General features: G+C 36.9%; 4 protein-coding genes across 5 annotated transcripts in view; 2 read left to right on the top strand and 2 right to left on the bottom strand.

Moving 5' to 3' along the window:
• l(2)k05819 (transmembrane protein 94-like protein l(2)k05819) overlaps positions 1 to 3,988 on the top strand; it is a 49,085-nt gene extending 45,097 nt beyond the window's left edge. For both annotated transcript variants that reach the window (XM_088226615.1, XM_088226614.1), the window contains 4 exons: positions 348 to 600; positions 1,771 to 1,864; positions 2,092 to 2,259; positions 3,498 to 3,988. In XM_088226615.1, the coding sequence (XP_088082741.1) occupies positions 348 to 600; positions 1,771 to 1,864; positions 2,092 to 2,259; positions 3,498 to 3,570 (588 nt within the window). In that variant the 3' untranslated portion in view covers positions 3,571 to 3,988. The remainder of the gene's footprint in view (positions 1 to 347; positions 601 to 1,770; positions 1,865 to 2,091; positions 2,260 to 3,497) is intronic.
• Positions 3,989 to 5,900: 1,912 nt separating this feature from the next.
• LOC148281500 (dual specificity mitogen-activated protein kinase kinase 6-like) lies at positions 5,901 to 10,529 on the bottom strand. Its single transcript, XM_088226618.1, has 4 exons — positions 10,433 to 10,529; positions 10,112 to 10,260; positions 9,083 to 9,248; positions 5,901 to 7,236 (listed from the first exon to the last, which is right to left on the bottom strand). The coding sequence occupies exons 2-4, from the start codon at positions 10,174 to 10,176 to the stop codon at positions 6,472 to 6,474; spliced, it is 996 nt and encodes a 331-aa protein (XP_088082744.1). The 5' UTR covers positions 10,177 to 10,260; positions 10,433 to 10,529; the 3' UTR covers positions 5,901 to 6,471.
• A 106-nt stretch (positions 10,530 to 10,635) lies between these two features.
• On the top strand, positions 10,636 to 13,865 carry LOC148281499 (DNA excision repair protein ERCC-6-like). The gene has a single exon (XM_088226616.1). The coding sequence runs from the start codon at positions 10,870 to 10,872 to the stop codon at positions 13,726 to 13,728; it is 2,859 nt and encodes a 952-aa protein (XP_088082742.1). The 5' UTR covers positions 10,636 to 10,869; the 3' UTR covers positions 13,729 to 13,865.
• A 438-nt stretch (positions 13,866 to 14,303) lies between these two features.
• Positions 14,304 to 15,758, bottom strand: LOC148281498 (uncharacterized). Its single transcript, XM_088226632.1, has one exon. It carries the CDS (start codon positions 15,668 to 15,670, stop codon positions 14,333 to 14,335), a length of 1,338 nt encoding a protein of 445 aa, XP_088082758.1. The 5' UTR covers positions 15,671 to 15,758; the 3' UTR covers positions 14,304 to 14,332.
• Between the last annotated feature and the right edge of the window lie 10 nt (positions 15,759 to 15,768).

The following is a 15,768-nucleotide window of genomic DNA, read 5'->3' as shown; positions in this document are numbered from 1 at the left end:
AAATTTGTTTTCAAATAATTTGTTTTGGAAAAGTTAAAATACGCCGGTAACTAACTTTTGTTAGAATAGATTTGAGCATATCAGCTTTAAACTGTTTGTTTAAAATTAAAATAACAAAGAACTTTACTAACTTTTAACATTTAAATTATTTATTGACAATTCTTGATGGAATTCCATTGCACTGATGTAATAACTTATATTTACATATAAGTTATTAATTTTAAAAATACTAAAGCGCTAATTGGTCAAAATAAATAAGTGGAAGTGTACCAAGTATATTTTAAATTAATAACTTGTATGTAAATATAAGTTATTACATCATAACTTTTGACATTTTCTCCTTTCAGATGTGCCTATTTGTGATGTGGTGTTACGGCTACAAGTTCTTGCCGCTGGTGATTACAGTGCTTGCCACCTATGTCGGGCTGCTGCACTCCTTCTGCCAAGATGTGGTTCGCGCCACAAACAGCACGGGCTGCAGCCGCCTGGTGTACCCTTCGGAGCACTCGGCCCAGCAGTGGGGGGGCTGGGCGGGGCCCAACCACCACGGCTACATGCTCGCGCAGCAGCTGGCCTTCTTCATGACCACTCTTCTGCTATGTAATAAGTATTTCCTTATTCGGCACTCCATGTGTAATTTAAACACAGCATATTTATTAATTTATCAGTCTGCATTACTTTACGGGCTGTTTAAACCATCGCGTAATGCAGACTGTAAACATAAGTTAGAAATTAGTGAATAGAAAGCAGATAGCTCCTAAATTGCCGATATGTACAGAAAAAAAAAACATAATATCCACAGAAACCGTATTCAGCAATCGAATTGCCCTGTTAATGGGTGAATTCTGACTTGCATTTGTACGGCTTCTGGGTGTGTAAAACAGTACATGAGATCTCGCTCTTGTATAATTATTGGGAACATACAAACTGATCCTTTGCAACAACTTTGTTTTTAACCACTTATTTTTTTTTTTCTGCCGACCGGTTTCAAACCTATACAAGCTTCTTTATCAAGGTATACCTAACTAGTGTCCTATTTTATTTTATCAATGTTTACTTAATATTATGCTGCGTATGGAGCTAATAATTTAAGTCTTTTTGTCTTGTAAGATGGGAAGCGTAATCCTAGGAAGTGACATTTCAATCGAGCAATTACTACTGTGAAAGAGGAGGCAACAAAAATAGAGCGGTGAATGGATATTGAAAGGGTTCTCTCGTTACTAGAGTGAAGAGTTAGCCCATGCTGTGACAGAGGTTGGAGGAGCTCTCTCTGATAAACAGGCGAAGTGGCATTATTTAAAATATTGTGAAGAAGTGATAGAATGTGAATGTTTCTTCTATGCCGGATACTGAGCCAGTGTAGTTGCGTCGCCTTGTCGTCGCCTCATCGTAAACTTGCCGGTTTTTCATTTCGGTAGTTAATGGAGTAAATAAATCATAAATTTCGTATATGTATGTATAAATCAATTGAATATTCGGGCTAAAAGATAAAAGTATCTGGTATCCTAATGGACAGTAGCAAGTATCCGCCTGAATACTAAAAAGAGTAACAAATATCAGATACCAGTTATTTTATTTAATACGCTTTCCTGTTATTTTTTATTTATATTTATTTAACTTCTTGTGCATAATGTATATCGTACGTTGGCGGGCTTATCCCCGAACGGCAATTTCTTCCAACCAACCAATAAAATAAATGTGTTATTATTTATATATTTTTTTATGATTATAAAATTAGTCAAACAACAAAACACTTTTGGTTTGTTTCAGTGACCATATCAGTATGCTTTGTACACCGTCAGCACTCGCTGTGGCAAAAAAGCATCACATTGAACAGGCCGTGGTGCATTTGTGTGGCAATTCTGTAAGTTACCATATTATGATGTATCAATTAAATAAAACCCAACACAAATTTATAGGGTCATAAATGGAAGCTCTATCGTCCCCAATTCCACCTTAATCCCAGGAAAAACTTCCTTTCCAGCCGGGTGGTTTCAGACCGGAAACCAGATAAAGGTCCTATCAAACTGTCACAAAATTCTCTATCAATCTTGCTCAAAAGTCTTAATCGTCGAAGGTTTGAAATTCCAGGCTATGTTTGCAATTGGCGTACTGGGCGGTGTGCAGCTTCCTGTCGGGTTCTGCCCCAGGAGAGGGAGGAGCGGAGTTCTGGCTGCCGGCTGCTCATCTCGCGCTGCTGCCCGCCTGCCCTGTCCTCGTGATGGCCACTAACGAGCTCATCAAGTGGCAGGAGATCAAGTCAGTCTTTATAATTACCCAGTAAACGAGACACATTCCAAATGCACAAACACATCTGTGGAAATCTTATTGTGAATTCAATAAATTTATGAAAACTTACCACACGGTTTTGTTACAAAATACACGAGGAGGTGAGGTTGCGTAATTTGACAGTTAAAGATTTTAGTACATAATTATTAATTATGTATTACAAAACAAAGCTTCAAAAATAATTTGAAAAAAATAGATGCACAAAGGTAAAGTTGATGTTAAATGAATCATAAATACTTCCATATAGGCAAAAAATATTTTAGAATACCGTGGTATTTGTGTATAAGATTATTTAATCTTTTTTAATCACAGAATTACGGAATAAAATAATCGGCGTCATCCCGAAAATAATCATAATACTAGATAAAAAGTAATAGACTCCCATTTAAAAAGAAGACAAAATCACAGAATTCAATTTTATATAAGGTAACAAAAAAATATTATGACTAGGAAAAATGTTTATGAAGAAAGTAGATTCAAATAATAATATATAAATAAATTATATGTAATATGTATATGTTATTATTAGAGCACACATAAAAATATGTTTACTATTTCAATATTAAAATATATATACTCGTATATATGTATATGTATGTATATAAATTCCCAATTCCCTCTTATACTTAATAAGGAAAACATCCGCTCGCATCACCCAAGATTTGTTCCTCAAAATTTATAAAACATGTTTGTCCACTTGCCTACCAAATCCCTATTTTAAAAAAGACGAGAGTTGTTGGAGAAAGTCCAGAAAAGATCAACTAAAATGGTAGTTTCTCTAAGAAATAAATCATATGAGGACCGCTTAAGGGTTAAGTTCACTGGAAGAGCGGAGGCACGGTGACTTGATTGAAACGTTCAAAATCTTAACTGAGCAATATAATGTACCCAAGTTGAAATCTATGTTCACTATGAATGAAAACCGCCATCTCAGAGGTCATTCATTGAAACTAAATACTGCCTCCTTCTCATCCAACCCCAGGAAGAACTTCCTGACAAACCAGGTCATGGAGAAAAGAAATGGCCTTCCTGAGAAAGTGATAGGTGCTAGTTCAGTTAATGTATTCAAAAATCGCCATGTACACTTGATATACACGCATCAATTTAATAGCTGCTAGTGTTTCATTAATAATAAATCTTTCACAAATTTGTAATCGAATTTAATATTTTGATTTATTAAAATATTGTTTTCTGCTTTCATCTTTCAGGGCCAATGTGCGCTACCAGAGACGAGCGCGACTCGACTTTGGAACCAAACTGGGAATGAACTCTCCCTTCTAAGTGATCCGTCAATTATTTAGTATTACTTAGTTACGCGACTAGCCAATTTCAATTCGAGGGACAGAAAAACACAAACTTGTAAAAATGATATTTTATTTAATTATTGACAATTTATTTACAAATATAATAATACATCTTTCGATACGATCAACAAAGGCAAGGTGAACACTGTTGGAGTTATATCAGGCTGGATGTGGGTTAATTTTATTATTTAACACAATATTATAACGTGGGCTCAAAGCTACGACTAGGCACCTCGGATTTGGAAGGTTTTAACGTTTTAATAAATGAGGTAATTTTTTAATAAAGTAAATACATTTAGAGGCTTCCTTAAACTCTTATTAAAGAGTTTCAACAATATATTATGCATTAACTATGATCCGTTTTGAAGTTACAAGATGATTTATACAGACAAAAATTGAAGACCTTGTTTTAAAAACCTCAAATGTCACAAATCAACAATTTCTCAGGAGTGTTTAAAACTGAATACCACGGCTGTACTATTGTTTTTGTCTTTTAATGAAATAAAATCATAGATATACTTTTAGTGCACTGTGTAGATTATAGATCATTAAATAAAATATTAGTGTGACATTTGCTGTTTTTAGACAATATTTAGACCTTTGTGGTTTCATCAAACTAAACTAAATTAAGTATGAATAGTTGAAATAGTATGAATAGTTAAACTCTCAAAATTTAGATTTTTTTTATATTCAGCAACCACTGCTAAAAACCTATATAAATAATACCTTTGAACTGTTAAAAAATGAGTGGTAGAAATGCTAATTAAAGGATATTTTTTTGTTCATTCACACATATTGATGTGGACAGTTGCTGTTTCCACAAAAACACCATATTTTTAACAGTGAATAGTGGAATTTATAGACGCATAGACAGAAAATAATATTATTTTAGAAAATTTTGGACGTTTGGGGTTTTTAGAACGAGGTCTTGAATTTTAATAGCCAATATCTAAAAACGAGTGATTTTGAGGTGTCTCGTTGTATGGAGCCCACAATATTATTTATTCTCTAAAAAATTACTTGACACGACTTGTCACAGCTCATAAAAAATGCAGATAATAAGAAATCTGTTAATTTCTCATTCAACTGTTAATATTTTAAAAATCATCTTCTGGCATATTTTAATTCAAATTAGTTTATAAAATTCTGTTTCAAATGTCCTAATCGATGTTTCCATTTATACTGTGGGCCTAGTGCTTTATTATAAAAGTCATATCAGTGTTAAAGTTATATCAGTACTTATAACATTTTTATTTAAGTGTATTCGAACAATTTAAAAAACAAACAAAATTAATTTGTTCAATGTGGTTGTTCATCGTTTTTTCTTCACATCCAACCCTAGGAAGAACTTTCTGACCCATTTTGGAACAGCCTTTCAGATTCGGTTAGTTGGTTTGAAAACCAATCGCTATAAAAATAAAAAGCGCTAAATTTTACTCATTTTTAAAACATGGATCGGTTAAAACTGGTTAGTGTATTAAATAATAAAACGTAATGTAAAATGAGCAATTCATTGTTGAAATAAACTAGTATTGTTTAATCTATTATTTCATAAAACCATAATTTGTTTTTATAATTAACACAATGCGAAGAACATTCACTAATTGATTAGTTTAAAAAAAAAATAACACAGGTAGTTTCATTTGTAACATAAGATTTTTAATTTGTAAGTCAATCTCATTAGGGCCAAGAGCCTCGCATCCAAAATGTCAAAAAATAGTGTCCCGATCAATGGCGTATAATTAAATAGACACGTTACGAGGCCAAAGTGGATTGTATTGAAATTCATGAGTATTTTTTTTTACTCCCCTTTCCTTCATTCTCAATTTTATTTTTGACATGACGCTATGCAGAAAAATGGCATCGTATGTGATCAGAAAATGCTTTAATCACACTACAGCTGTAAAAACAGAATAGATATTTCATTTGTAAATATAATAAAAATTATAGAATAAGATAATTATTATCTTTCACAAATTTAAGGCACACACATAATTACATTGACAGCCAGTGTCGTAGCTATGGTAACAAGTTATGCAATTATCAAATATGTATATCTCTTTCTCACACAAATGTTTGCGTGTGTATTGAGAATGTTTAAGGCAATGCAATATTTGCTAAATATGAGATGCAGCTAGTAAGGTAATAAAGTGTCTATTAATTATACGTCAATGATACGGATACTGTAACATTATCACCTAAGGTTGTTATATTCCTAAGTAGTCGGGAGAATGGGGGCTATACGGTATACAATATATTATTAGTAAAATATACAGAGCTCCGCTGTAAATAGAGAAAGGCCAAATACTTATCTAGGGACACAAAACTCTAGTCAGATATAATTTGTGGTGATTGTAAACTATGTAACGTTATGTACACTTGTTAAATGTTCATTCATTGTTGCCAATAAACTTTTACATTTTAGACGTTTGTTACTTTCTTCTCGGTACAAGTATTCCGATATCCTCAGTTGACTCGTAAAGCATTAATACTTCCGTATTTATTTATATATATATATTCTCAAACTGAATATCAGTCAACGATCCTTTAAAGATTTATGTAAATTGTATTCTGTTAACATTGGGTGGCACTCCACAGGCGGCTACCGGCAGCTGGTAGAACACACGAGCCGGTAGTCATAGTCAATATACATTTTGTGTTATTGTATCGTCGATCCTCACACCCGAGTTTAGTGAACATTTTTATTTGTACTGTGTATGCGAAATCAGCGCCTACAAAGAGAAAACCGCTAATTTCACTAAAACTCTACTAGTTGACTATTCAATATGTTAAATCTATTTTGTAGATACGTCGGTTAAAGTTTGTTAGTACCGGCGATAGTTATACTTAGGGCTATATGTACACCGTTCGGGAGGGGCTAGTCCGGCAGGTCCAAGATCTCCTGCACGAAGGAAGACACGTCGGTGTCCTTGTCGCGGTGCTCCAGGCTGAAGGAGTGCAGCAGAAGGGTCTCGTAGTTGGGGCGCGCCGTGCAGTCCTTGCGCAGGCACTGCGTGATGAAGTCGCGGAAGTGGGTGGAGAAGGCTCCGTTCGGAAGGCTGGGGGGTTCGTCCACCACCACCTGTTTGAGCTGCTCGAAGGGCGTCCGCCAGCTGTCGTAGGGAAACTTGCCCGTGGCCAGCTCCAACAGCGATATTCCGAGTGACCACACGTCGGAGCGGATGTCGTACTGCGACGGGTTACCCGATGGGTCGATGCGTTCGGGCGCCATGTACGGCTTGCAGCCTGCGTCGATGGTCTTGGCCACGGAGTTGACGAGATAGCCGGAGATGCCGAAGTCGCACATCTTTATTTCCCCCCGGCGGTTGATGAGGATGTTGGAGGGCTTGACGTCGCGGTGGATGACGCGCAGCTGCGAGTGCAAGTAGTGCAGCGCCGACACCACACTGAAGGTGACCTTGCCCAGGATGTCCTCGCTGATGGTGCGGCCGGTGCCGTATACGCGCGTGTACAGCTGGTCTAGAGACTTGTCCATGACCTCCATACAGATCCACACGTCTCCCTCTCGGAACAGCGCTCCATAGAAGTGCACGGTGTAGGGGCAGGCACTGGAGCGCATAGAGATATCCAGGTCCATGAGCAGGCGTTTCTGCTCCTGACTGTTGACTGTGGCCGTGATGCGCTATGGGAAAAATCTTCATTACTAACACACCCTCTGCACACCAGAAATACTTCTACCTAACATTTAGTTATGTCCAAACGCTGTGAACTCAGGCGAAAATTGTATTCGTATATCGGCATTGAAATCCGATAAACATGACATTACACGATGGAGCATAACACGCAAAAAGCAATTAAATTAAACTATTTTAAAAATTATTTTTTGTATGGAAAAAAAAATCCCTAGATCGAATTTAGGTGTAGATTTTAAAACAGCGAAACAACAAAAAGGCCTCAGAATAAAAATAATATACAATTAAAATGAGAATGCCACATACTAAACATAACAAAAATGAATTAATTCATCTACTTGATTAAAAAGCCTTTTCATATTATTAAGTAAATAACAGCATTTATCGATACTATTCCTGGCTGATTACCTTTCGTTCCCATCCTTCCTATGACCCATCCTTATGGTACCTACCTAGCATCAAGATAGAAGATATTCAAAATTAAAAGATTCGGATTTAGAACAAAAACCAAACAACATTTTTGACTTGACATAAAATCGGATAAAAAGTGGTTGGAATCGTCGCGCGTCGTGGAAAACATTGTCTCATTTTATAGTTCATTTTGTGATCCAGTGGCAGAAATTGAAGAACATTCAGATTATATTAAAGGTAGGTATCCACTCCATGTACCTATTCCTTTCTCAAATATTTCCCAATAACAAAATTGAATGAAATACGATTTTTATTTACAGTCCGCCTTTTCGTTAACACATATACCTTTAACACCGAAAATATACTAATTGAAATGCTTCTGAAAATATACAAATCTATACCGATTCTGAAATACGGGTTTCAGATATGGAATCCCTTTTCTGGTTTCGCAACGCTGCAGGAACGACAAGCAAGTGGTGTCCAATAGAGTTGTATAAAATAGTTGACGGTCACTATTGCTCGACTTCGAGGCCACAGTCTCAGATTGGAGAAAACCAGATTCAACTGCATTTCTTGAGCAATAGGGTTCTTTATAGTTAGAGTAAGCTACCACAAGTGCTGATCTCAACATTTGTTTTGAATGGGAAAAAATCCACAGACTAACTTTTATTAAAATAGATTTAAACATATCAGGTCAGTCAGTTAGCATTATTTCAACAGAAGCAATATTAGTGAAGATTGACTGTTAATTCTATCAGGATAGTTAGGTAAATATCTAAATAGATCTTGATGACAGTGATTGAAATCTCAAATCGTTTTTTTTTTAAATCCTATAACAAATAAATGCAGGAACTTACAAAAAAAAACTTGTAAAAGGGCTTTTTCTGTCATGCTCCGTGCGCCTGTTATAGTCATTTTATTAAAACCCTTTCATAGTCGCAGATAAAATAAGTTAAATAATCCTCTAAATGCATTAAAACCACTTTCGAGCAATCAAATTTTCACCGAATTCAAACAAACTTTGGGAATATTTAAATATGCAGGAAGCCCCTGTCTTCATATAAATTTATATTACAAGTCTTGACTGATAGCGCATTTTTGCATTTTAAAAGAATTTTAACAATACACTCATACATAAATACGTAGTGTTTAAAACTGTCTGAACATTTTGTTAATTATCTCTGTTTATTAAGTCAGTCTCTTTGCTTATTCTCAAATGTAAAAATATTTTAAAAAGCATATTGTTAAGTGTCCTCGGCACGGGTAACCCCAGTGAGGCCACATTATTTTTATTATTAAGTATAGTTTATAATGCAAAAAATATGAATAAATAAATAAAATAAATTTGTCAGTTCGGAGAAAAACTTCGAGCCGTATTTTTTTATATTTTCAATTTAAGCCGGAATATGTTGTAATAATATTTACCTTGACTGCCATGATGGTATCACTGGGAACATGTTTCATCTTCTCCACGATGCCGTATGCACCGCGCCCGAGGTCACATATCTTCACCAAGTCATCGGCTACCACTACGAAGGTTTGCTCTCCCACTGTAATGGTGGTCTGCTTGTCAAGGTTTCGCGGTGCGGACCTGCCCACAAAAAGCAATGTCAAAAAATCGGCACCGTACTGCAGTAGGGCTCCGACCTTGATGTATCTTGATAATTTTTATTACATGGAAGGTAAGGTGATCAGTTTACACTTCAGGGGCCAGTCCAGGGACAGTGTAATATTTTTTTAAGTTCAATAATTTTGTCAACAGAGTGAGAAAGAAAGGATATGGAAAGAAGTTATGAATCATACACCACAACACCCTGAACCTGCGATGCTAGTTTTACAATCGGCCGTTTAACCAACTGAGCCACAAAGCCTATCTAAGAGTTAGCGTATTTAGTTAATATGCATAAAATTTGGAGTTTGATTCCCAACATTGACATGAAATATTTATTTAATAGGTGGGACCCTGGATATTTAAAATAAGACTCGTCATTTTGCCTTCATGGAACAAACGAACAAGATAGAACTTATATTTCAATAAATCAAATATACTCGGTACACTTTCAGTTGTTTATTGAACCAATATTCATATTCTAAAGAGCATTGTCAGATTGGTCCTAAAGGCATATTTTATGTAGCAAATAACAGTTTAAATTTGGCATTTAGCATTTGCATATAAAACTGACCAAATTTCAATAAATACATGTTATTTTCATACAGTTTAAATTACGTATTGTTAAATTCTGTTTCATTAAATTAGGTTTTTGATAGTGTTCAAGGATTGTTATGTAAATCATAATATAAACACAGTAAATATAATGTATGAATTCAGTAAACGGTCAATTTTGTAACCTTGATGTTATAGCTCAAACAAATGCAAAAATCCCAGAAAAGAGTCATAAAAGTAAAACTTTAAGTGAGTTGGATGCAAATAAAAATAAAATGTGATAAACTTACACCGCGGGAATGAATTCATCCGACACTTGAAGCTTCAGGTTAGCGCGTTTTTTTCTACCAGACATTTTGTTGCCGGTTTTATCAAAAATTCAAAGTGATAGCCTTTCTCATAGGTCTATAATAGTTTTGTAAAAGAATCTAACTCGAATCTAAAAAGAAAAGAAAAATTACATCTTAAATGCGCATCAAGACTTAAATAGCGGTATAGTATTCATAAATAAAAATTGTACAGGATAAATAACTATGGAATTCTTTATTAATTTAGATTGACAGAATAATTGTAAATATTTTGTAATCAAAATAACGAAAGTATCGGATTACCGCAAGCAGCTCGGTAAAAAAATGTCACAAATGTTTTCGTTAATTTCTAAAATTAATTTTTGGCTATGAAATGCGTTACATAAATGGTTTGGAAACGAATTTTCATTATGAATATTCAAATGGTAACACTCAAAACAACTGTCAAATGTTCCACAGAGAAAAGTAAAAAATAAAGATTTATGTCGTCTCGTCTAACCAGTTGTCTGTTGTCTGATTGTCTGAATAGTTCTACATTGTCTCTGATTGTCTGTCGTTTGGCACATGTCACAACAATATATTAGTATTTAGTACGGTAATCTCGTAATCTGTGCATAATATGCAAACGGGCGACGAATGACAACTGTGAACAATTTCGTAATTTGTGAATATGTAAATGCAAGCATAAATAATAAATAAACTTGTGCCAGTTTTAATTTTGGAAGACCTTTTTTGTCGTCATGTCTGACATGGAGAGCTATTTCGAAAACCAGAAAAAACTTCTTTCTAGTTCAAAGATTAAGAATGTTCCTAAAAATGTAACGGCCACACAAACGAAAACAAAAGTAAACGATTCTTGCGGTGATTCCCAACCCGGTCACTCCAATGCTAACCAATTGCTCCATAATGAGGAAAAAAGTGAAGACTCCGAGACTCATTCAGATGATGTTTCCGGAAGTGAATATTGCCCTTCTGAGGAAAGTGACACTGATGCCGATCCATCGTCGCCGTTTACCACAAAGAATATTACGAAAAGCTCCTCTAAACTGGGCAAAGAATATGATGACGGCGACAATGATAGGTTCCAGGCTAGAATAAATCAATGGAAATTGAATAAAAAGAAATCTTCAATTAATAAAAGAAAAACTTTAGAACCCGATGAAGATAAAGAATCCTCCAATTCCGAAGAAGCTTGTCACGAGCTCCCGGGGGGGCTCCTTGTTCCTGAATGTATTTGGAAGAAGCTTTTCCGGTATCAGAAGACAGGAGTCAAGTGGCTTTGGGAGCTACACCAGATGGAGACCGGCGGCTTGTTGGGGGACGAGATGGGACTCGGGAAAACTGTGCAAATCATCGCTTTCCTGGCGGCCTTGTCGGTGTCCAGGATGGGGGCTTGGAATGGGCTCGGCCCGTGTCTCATTGTGGCTCCCGCCACTGTCTTGCACCAGTGGGTTCTACATTTCCATCACTGGTGGCCCCCGCTACGGGTGGCGGTGCTTCACGCTTCCGGCTCTTTTCAGGGAGCTCCCGAGCGACTCATCAGAGACATTAACTCCTCTCACGGCATTCTAATCACCACGTACACCGGCATTATCAAGCACGAGTCAGCTATCGAGTCCCGGCGCTGGCACTACATTGTACTGGACGAAGGACACAAGATAAGAAACTCGGACACGCAAGTTAGTAAGGCCGTCAGGAAAATAAGAACTCCTCATCGTATCGTAGTCACGGGTTCTCCCATGCAGAACAATTTGCAGGAGTTGTGGTCCCTGTTCGACTTCATGTCTCCCGGTCTCCTGGGTACGTTGCACGCTTTTGTGGACCATTTTGCAGGTCCCATCACCCAGGGCGGCTACACCAATGCTTCGAAAGCCCAAGAGACTGCGGCCCTCGCCCTCGCTGTGACCCTTAAGGACACCATCACTCCGTACATGCTCCGACGTACTAAGACTCAAGTCAAGGAACACTTGAAGTTACCCGAAAAAAAAGAGCAAGTACTTTTTTGCAGTTTAAGTGCTGAGCAGAAAGACCTTTACAAAAGTTTTCTTCTCGGCAGTGATGTCAGAAGTATCTTGGATAAAGAGCAGCGTTATGGAGTTCCGATTCGAGCCAGAATACTCGTAGCTCTCGGTATTTTACGTAAAATATGTAATCATCCGGATTTATATATCTGCGAAGTAGATGAGGATCTTCCGGAGGAATCCAGTCTGCCGTCGGACCGTACATTTGGATTTTGGAAAAGAGCTGGAAAGATGGTAGTTATTAATTCGCTTCTTAAAATATGGAAGAAACAAGGTCATCGAGCCTTGATATTCACGCAATCTAGAGCTATGATCTGCATTTTAGAAATGTTCTTGCAGCAGAATGATTACAAATATCTTAAAATGGATGGTACGACAAGCATTGGTTCCCGACAACCTATTATTAGTACTTTCAACAACGATAGTGCATACTTGGTGTTTCTAGCGACCACTCGAGTAGGGGGATTGGGAGTGAACCTTACCGGAGCAGACCGGGTGATCATATATGACCCGGATTGGAATCCTGCTATAGACGGCCAAGCCAAGGAAAGAGCCTGGAGAATCGGACAAAATCGCGATGTGACAATTTACCGTCTGCTTTCTGCAGGCACAGTGGAAGAAAAAATTTATCAACGTCAAGTGTTCAAACAGTTGCTGGGTAACAAGGTACTGCTGGACCCCAAACAAAAAAATTATCTGAAAACCAGCACTCTCCAAGGCTTATTCTCTCTTGAGGAACCTGGCAAGGAAGGATCTACAGAAACTACCAATATATTCAAACATACACAAATTAAATCTAGAAAACCGGGTAGTGAAACTCTTCTTTTGAATGGTGGTGTCTCTTTCTCTCAGTCTAAAATGGAAGCCATGAGGAGATTAGCTCAACAAATTAGTAAGAACATATCCACTAGTAATGCGAACTCCAAGACTGTTAAGCCGGAACAACCAGATCCAAGAGAAGTATATAAAATTAAGCGTATACCACCCCCTCCTATACCGGAGGAGCCACTTGTTAACATGGTGAATGATCAGGAGACCAAGGCTGATTTCTCCGCTGTTCTATCTGAAATAGATATTGTAAATATGTACAGTAAAGTAGAACCTATGGATTTCCTTAATTGGGAAGATGAACCTTCAGCTGCAAATACATCTGCTGATGTGAAGATAGATGCTGATGATAAGAAAGAAGATAAAACTGAATCCAAGGAAACTAATAACGTTCTTGAGGATAAAAAGTTAGATAAAAATAAGAAAGTCAAGAACAGACGCAAGGAAAAAGATTTAGAGTGCATGTTGAATGAGAATGGACTCCACAATGATGAAGAATTTAGAAAAATAGTTCGTAAAGTAAAAAATAAGCGGAGAAAAATTGAGAAAGAAGTACAGGATGATCCCGATCAATATGTCCTGGAGAAGTTGTTTGCTAAATCCGGAGTGCAGAGTGCGCTGCAGCACGATAAGGTGGTCGGCTTAGCTGCGAGGGAAGAAGCAGATCGTATGCACGGACAAGCGCAACTTCGAGCTGTGTTAGCTCTAAAGGCCCTACGCAAGTCTAGGGTTAAAAACTGGAGATGGTGATCTTTTTACGAACATATAAATTGATGTATCATATGGGTGCCTATATAAGTTTAAAGCTATATAAATATATATGCAACTAATATAAATTTTTGTATATGGCTGGGTACCATATTTATTCAGCAAGTGCAAATAATAATAATATAAATTGTATTATGTTAAAATTTTACTGTAAAAAGTTTTAGATATATTAAGGTTTTTTCTAATTTTACAATGTATTTTTTACTACCTGTCTAATAATCAAGTTTGCCCCTCCCCCCCCTTTTTGTTTCAGTACACTAAATACAACTCATGCATTTTTTTTTTAATCATTGATCTTCAATTCTCAATTGTTAATACGGTATGTTGCACAAAAATATAGCCTTTGTATGAAGTAATTCTCCCCATGAGGTTTACCAACCATCCAGAATGTTTACATGAAGGAGAAGATGATGTAATATTAATATTAAATGTGTTGTTATTATAAATAAAAATCAAAGATTTTGATTGTGTGTGTTGTGCGTACTCGTACAAACTAATTGTATAATTCATTGAAGTCAAATAAAATATTTTGTCAGGAGGAAAATAATAATACCAACTGTTAAGGAAATACATTTTATTACAGATTTCATAACCTCCTGCTTCTTGTTTTAGCGACACTTTTTTGTTTACCAATAGTCATAAAGGCAGAAAACCTATCATTCTCATCCTCCATGTCTGAACCATCATCAGCATTAAAAAACTTATCCAAGTTAGCTTTGTCCATTTTGGCTTCAAACACAACTAACATTCTGGAAGATATCACTTCCTTGGGTGTCCTGAGAGGTTTTACCTTGGAGAATTTCTTAAAATTGACTTTACTTTCTAAAGATGAGTTTGTAATGTTCTGAAAAGATTCTTTGCGGTCCGTTACACTTATTGCTATCAAATTGTTGCTGATTTCTACTATTGCCGGTTGCAAATTCAGTTCTTCTAATTTAGACAAAATATCGCTGTCTGTTGAAGCATCGATCTCTTCTTTCTTGATCGCTGTGTTGTTTATAAAACTTTTTTTACATAACCACTCCCCACCGATTGGAGAAGAGGATTCATAGGTATTAAGTTTCGCTGTACTATTTGCAGGAGTACCAGAACTGAGACTATCCAAGAATTTGTCTTCTTTGCTTCCATCTACAGTGTCGGGAATATCACACATGCGCTTTGTAGATTTGCGCAAATTTAATGTAGTGACAGTTTCACCGGTCTGGGAAGGGAAGGAATTTGTTTGGGAGGTAAAAACCTTAGGTTTTTCTTCTGAAATAAAATTGAAGAGGTTTTCTTCCTTACAAGGGCTCGCGGAGCGCTTCCTTTTTGAACTCTGAAATGTCAATTGTAAAGATGCGGACGGTTTCGGTATACTTGCACGTGTATCATCTTCAATGAAATTGAACAGAAGATTTTGATCTGAATTAGGCGCCAACATTCTGGAAGACTCTACGTGTTTCTTTTTTGACGCTGGTTCCTCGGGGATGGGAGACGCTTTTGTTTTTTTGCCTCTTGATGGTTCTTCAAATTTAAAATGATTCCTATCAAATATTCCCACACTTTCTTTAGAGCACGAGGACGAAGGGGAAGCGAGACTACGGAGGGTTTCCTGAACAATAGCGGAGCGCACACTGGAGCCCTGCGAGTCTAAGTCCTGAGTCTCGGGAGCGAGTACGCATGGGGCACCCGCGGGTGGCTGGATGTCTCTCTTCTCCGTCAATACGGATGCGAAACTAAATAACGGGTTGCAATATTTCTCTATAGACATGTAAAGAATGGCCAAGCCGATGTCAGATTCCGGTACAGCGCGACACTTCTTGGAGGCCATGTATTTGATAATACTGTCGATGCGCATCTGGATATCCTGGGAATCCTGAGTAAGGCGGTTGGAAGAGTACTGCACCACTACAGAGGATGGAGCACACAGCTGGGAATTAGTCATCAGGGAGTCCTTCAGGAATACACTCTCCCCCCCAGCTGCGACAATTAACTCTCTATAATTATTGAGCTGACTGCGAGAAAAGAAGATAAACTTCTTCC

Source organism: Micrasema longulum, unplaced genomic scaffold (assembly GCF_059751315.1).
Source record: "Micrasema longulum isolate JH-2025_06_02 unplaced genomic scaffold, ASM5975131v1 h1tg000452l, whole genome shotgun sequence".
In the NCBI taxonomy this organism is placed as follows: domain Eukaryota; kingdom Metazoa; phylum Arthropoda; class Insecta; order Trichoptera; family Brachycentridae; genus Micrasema; species Micrasema longulum.
Note: the sequence above shows the minus strand (reverse complement) of the source record. Positions and strands in the feature narration are given on the sequence as shown.

Excerpts from the sequence above, each read along its gene's own strand:
- LOC148281500 (XM_088226618.1), bottom strand. The coding sequence starts at position 10,176 with ATGTCTGGTAGAAAAAAACGCGCTAACCTGAAGCTTCAAGTGTCGGAT. Across the intron at positions 9,249-10,111 it reads GATGAATTCATTCCCGCGGT|GTCCGCACCGCGAAACCTTG; the intron begins GTAAGTTTATCA and ends TTTTGTGGGCAG. Across the intron at positions 7,237-9,082 it reads ATACCATCATGGCAGTCAAG|CGCATCACGGCCACAGTCAA; the intron begins GTAAATATTATT and ends TTTTTCCCATAG.
- LOC148281499 (XM_088226616.1), top strand. The coding sequence starts at position 10,870 with ATGTCTGACATGGAGAGCTATTTCGAAAACCAGAAAAAACTTCTTTCT.
- LOC148281498 (XM_088226632.1), bottom strand. The coding sequence starts at position 15,670 with ATGACTAATTCCCAGCTGTGTGCTCCATCCTCTGTAGTGGTGCAGTAC.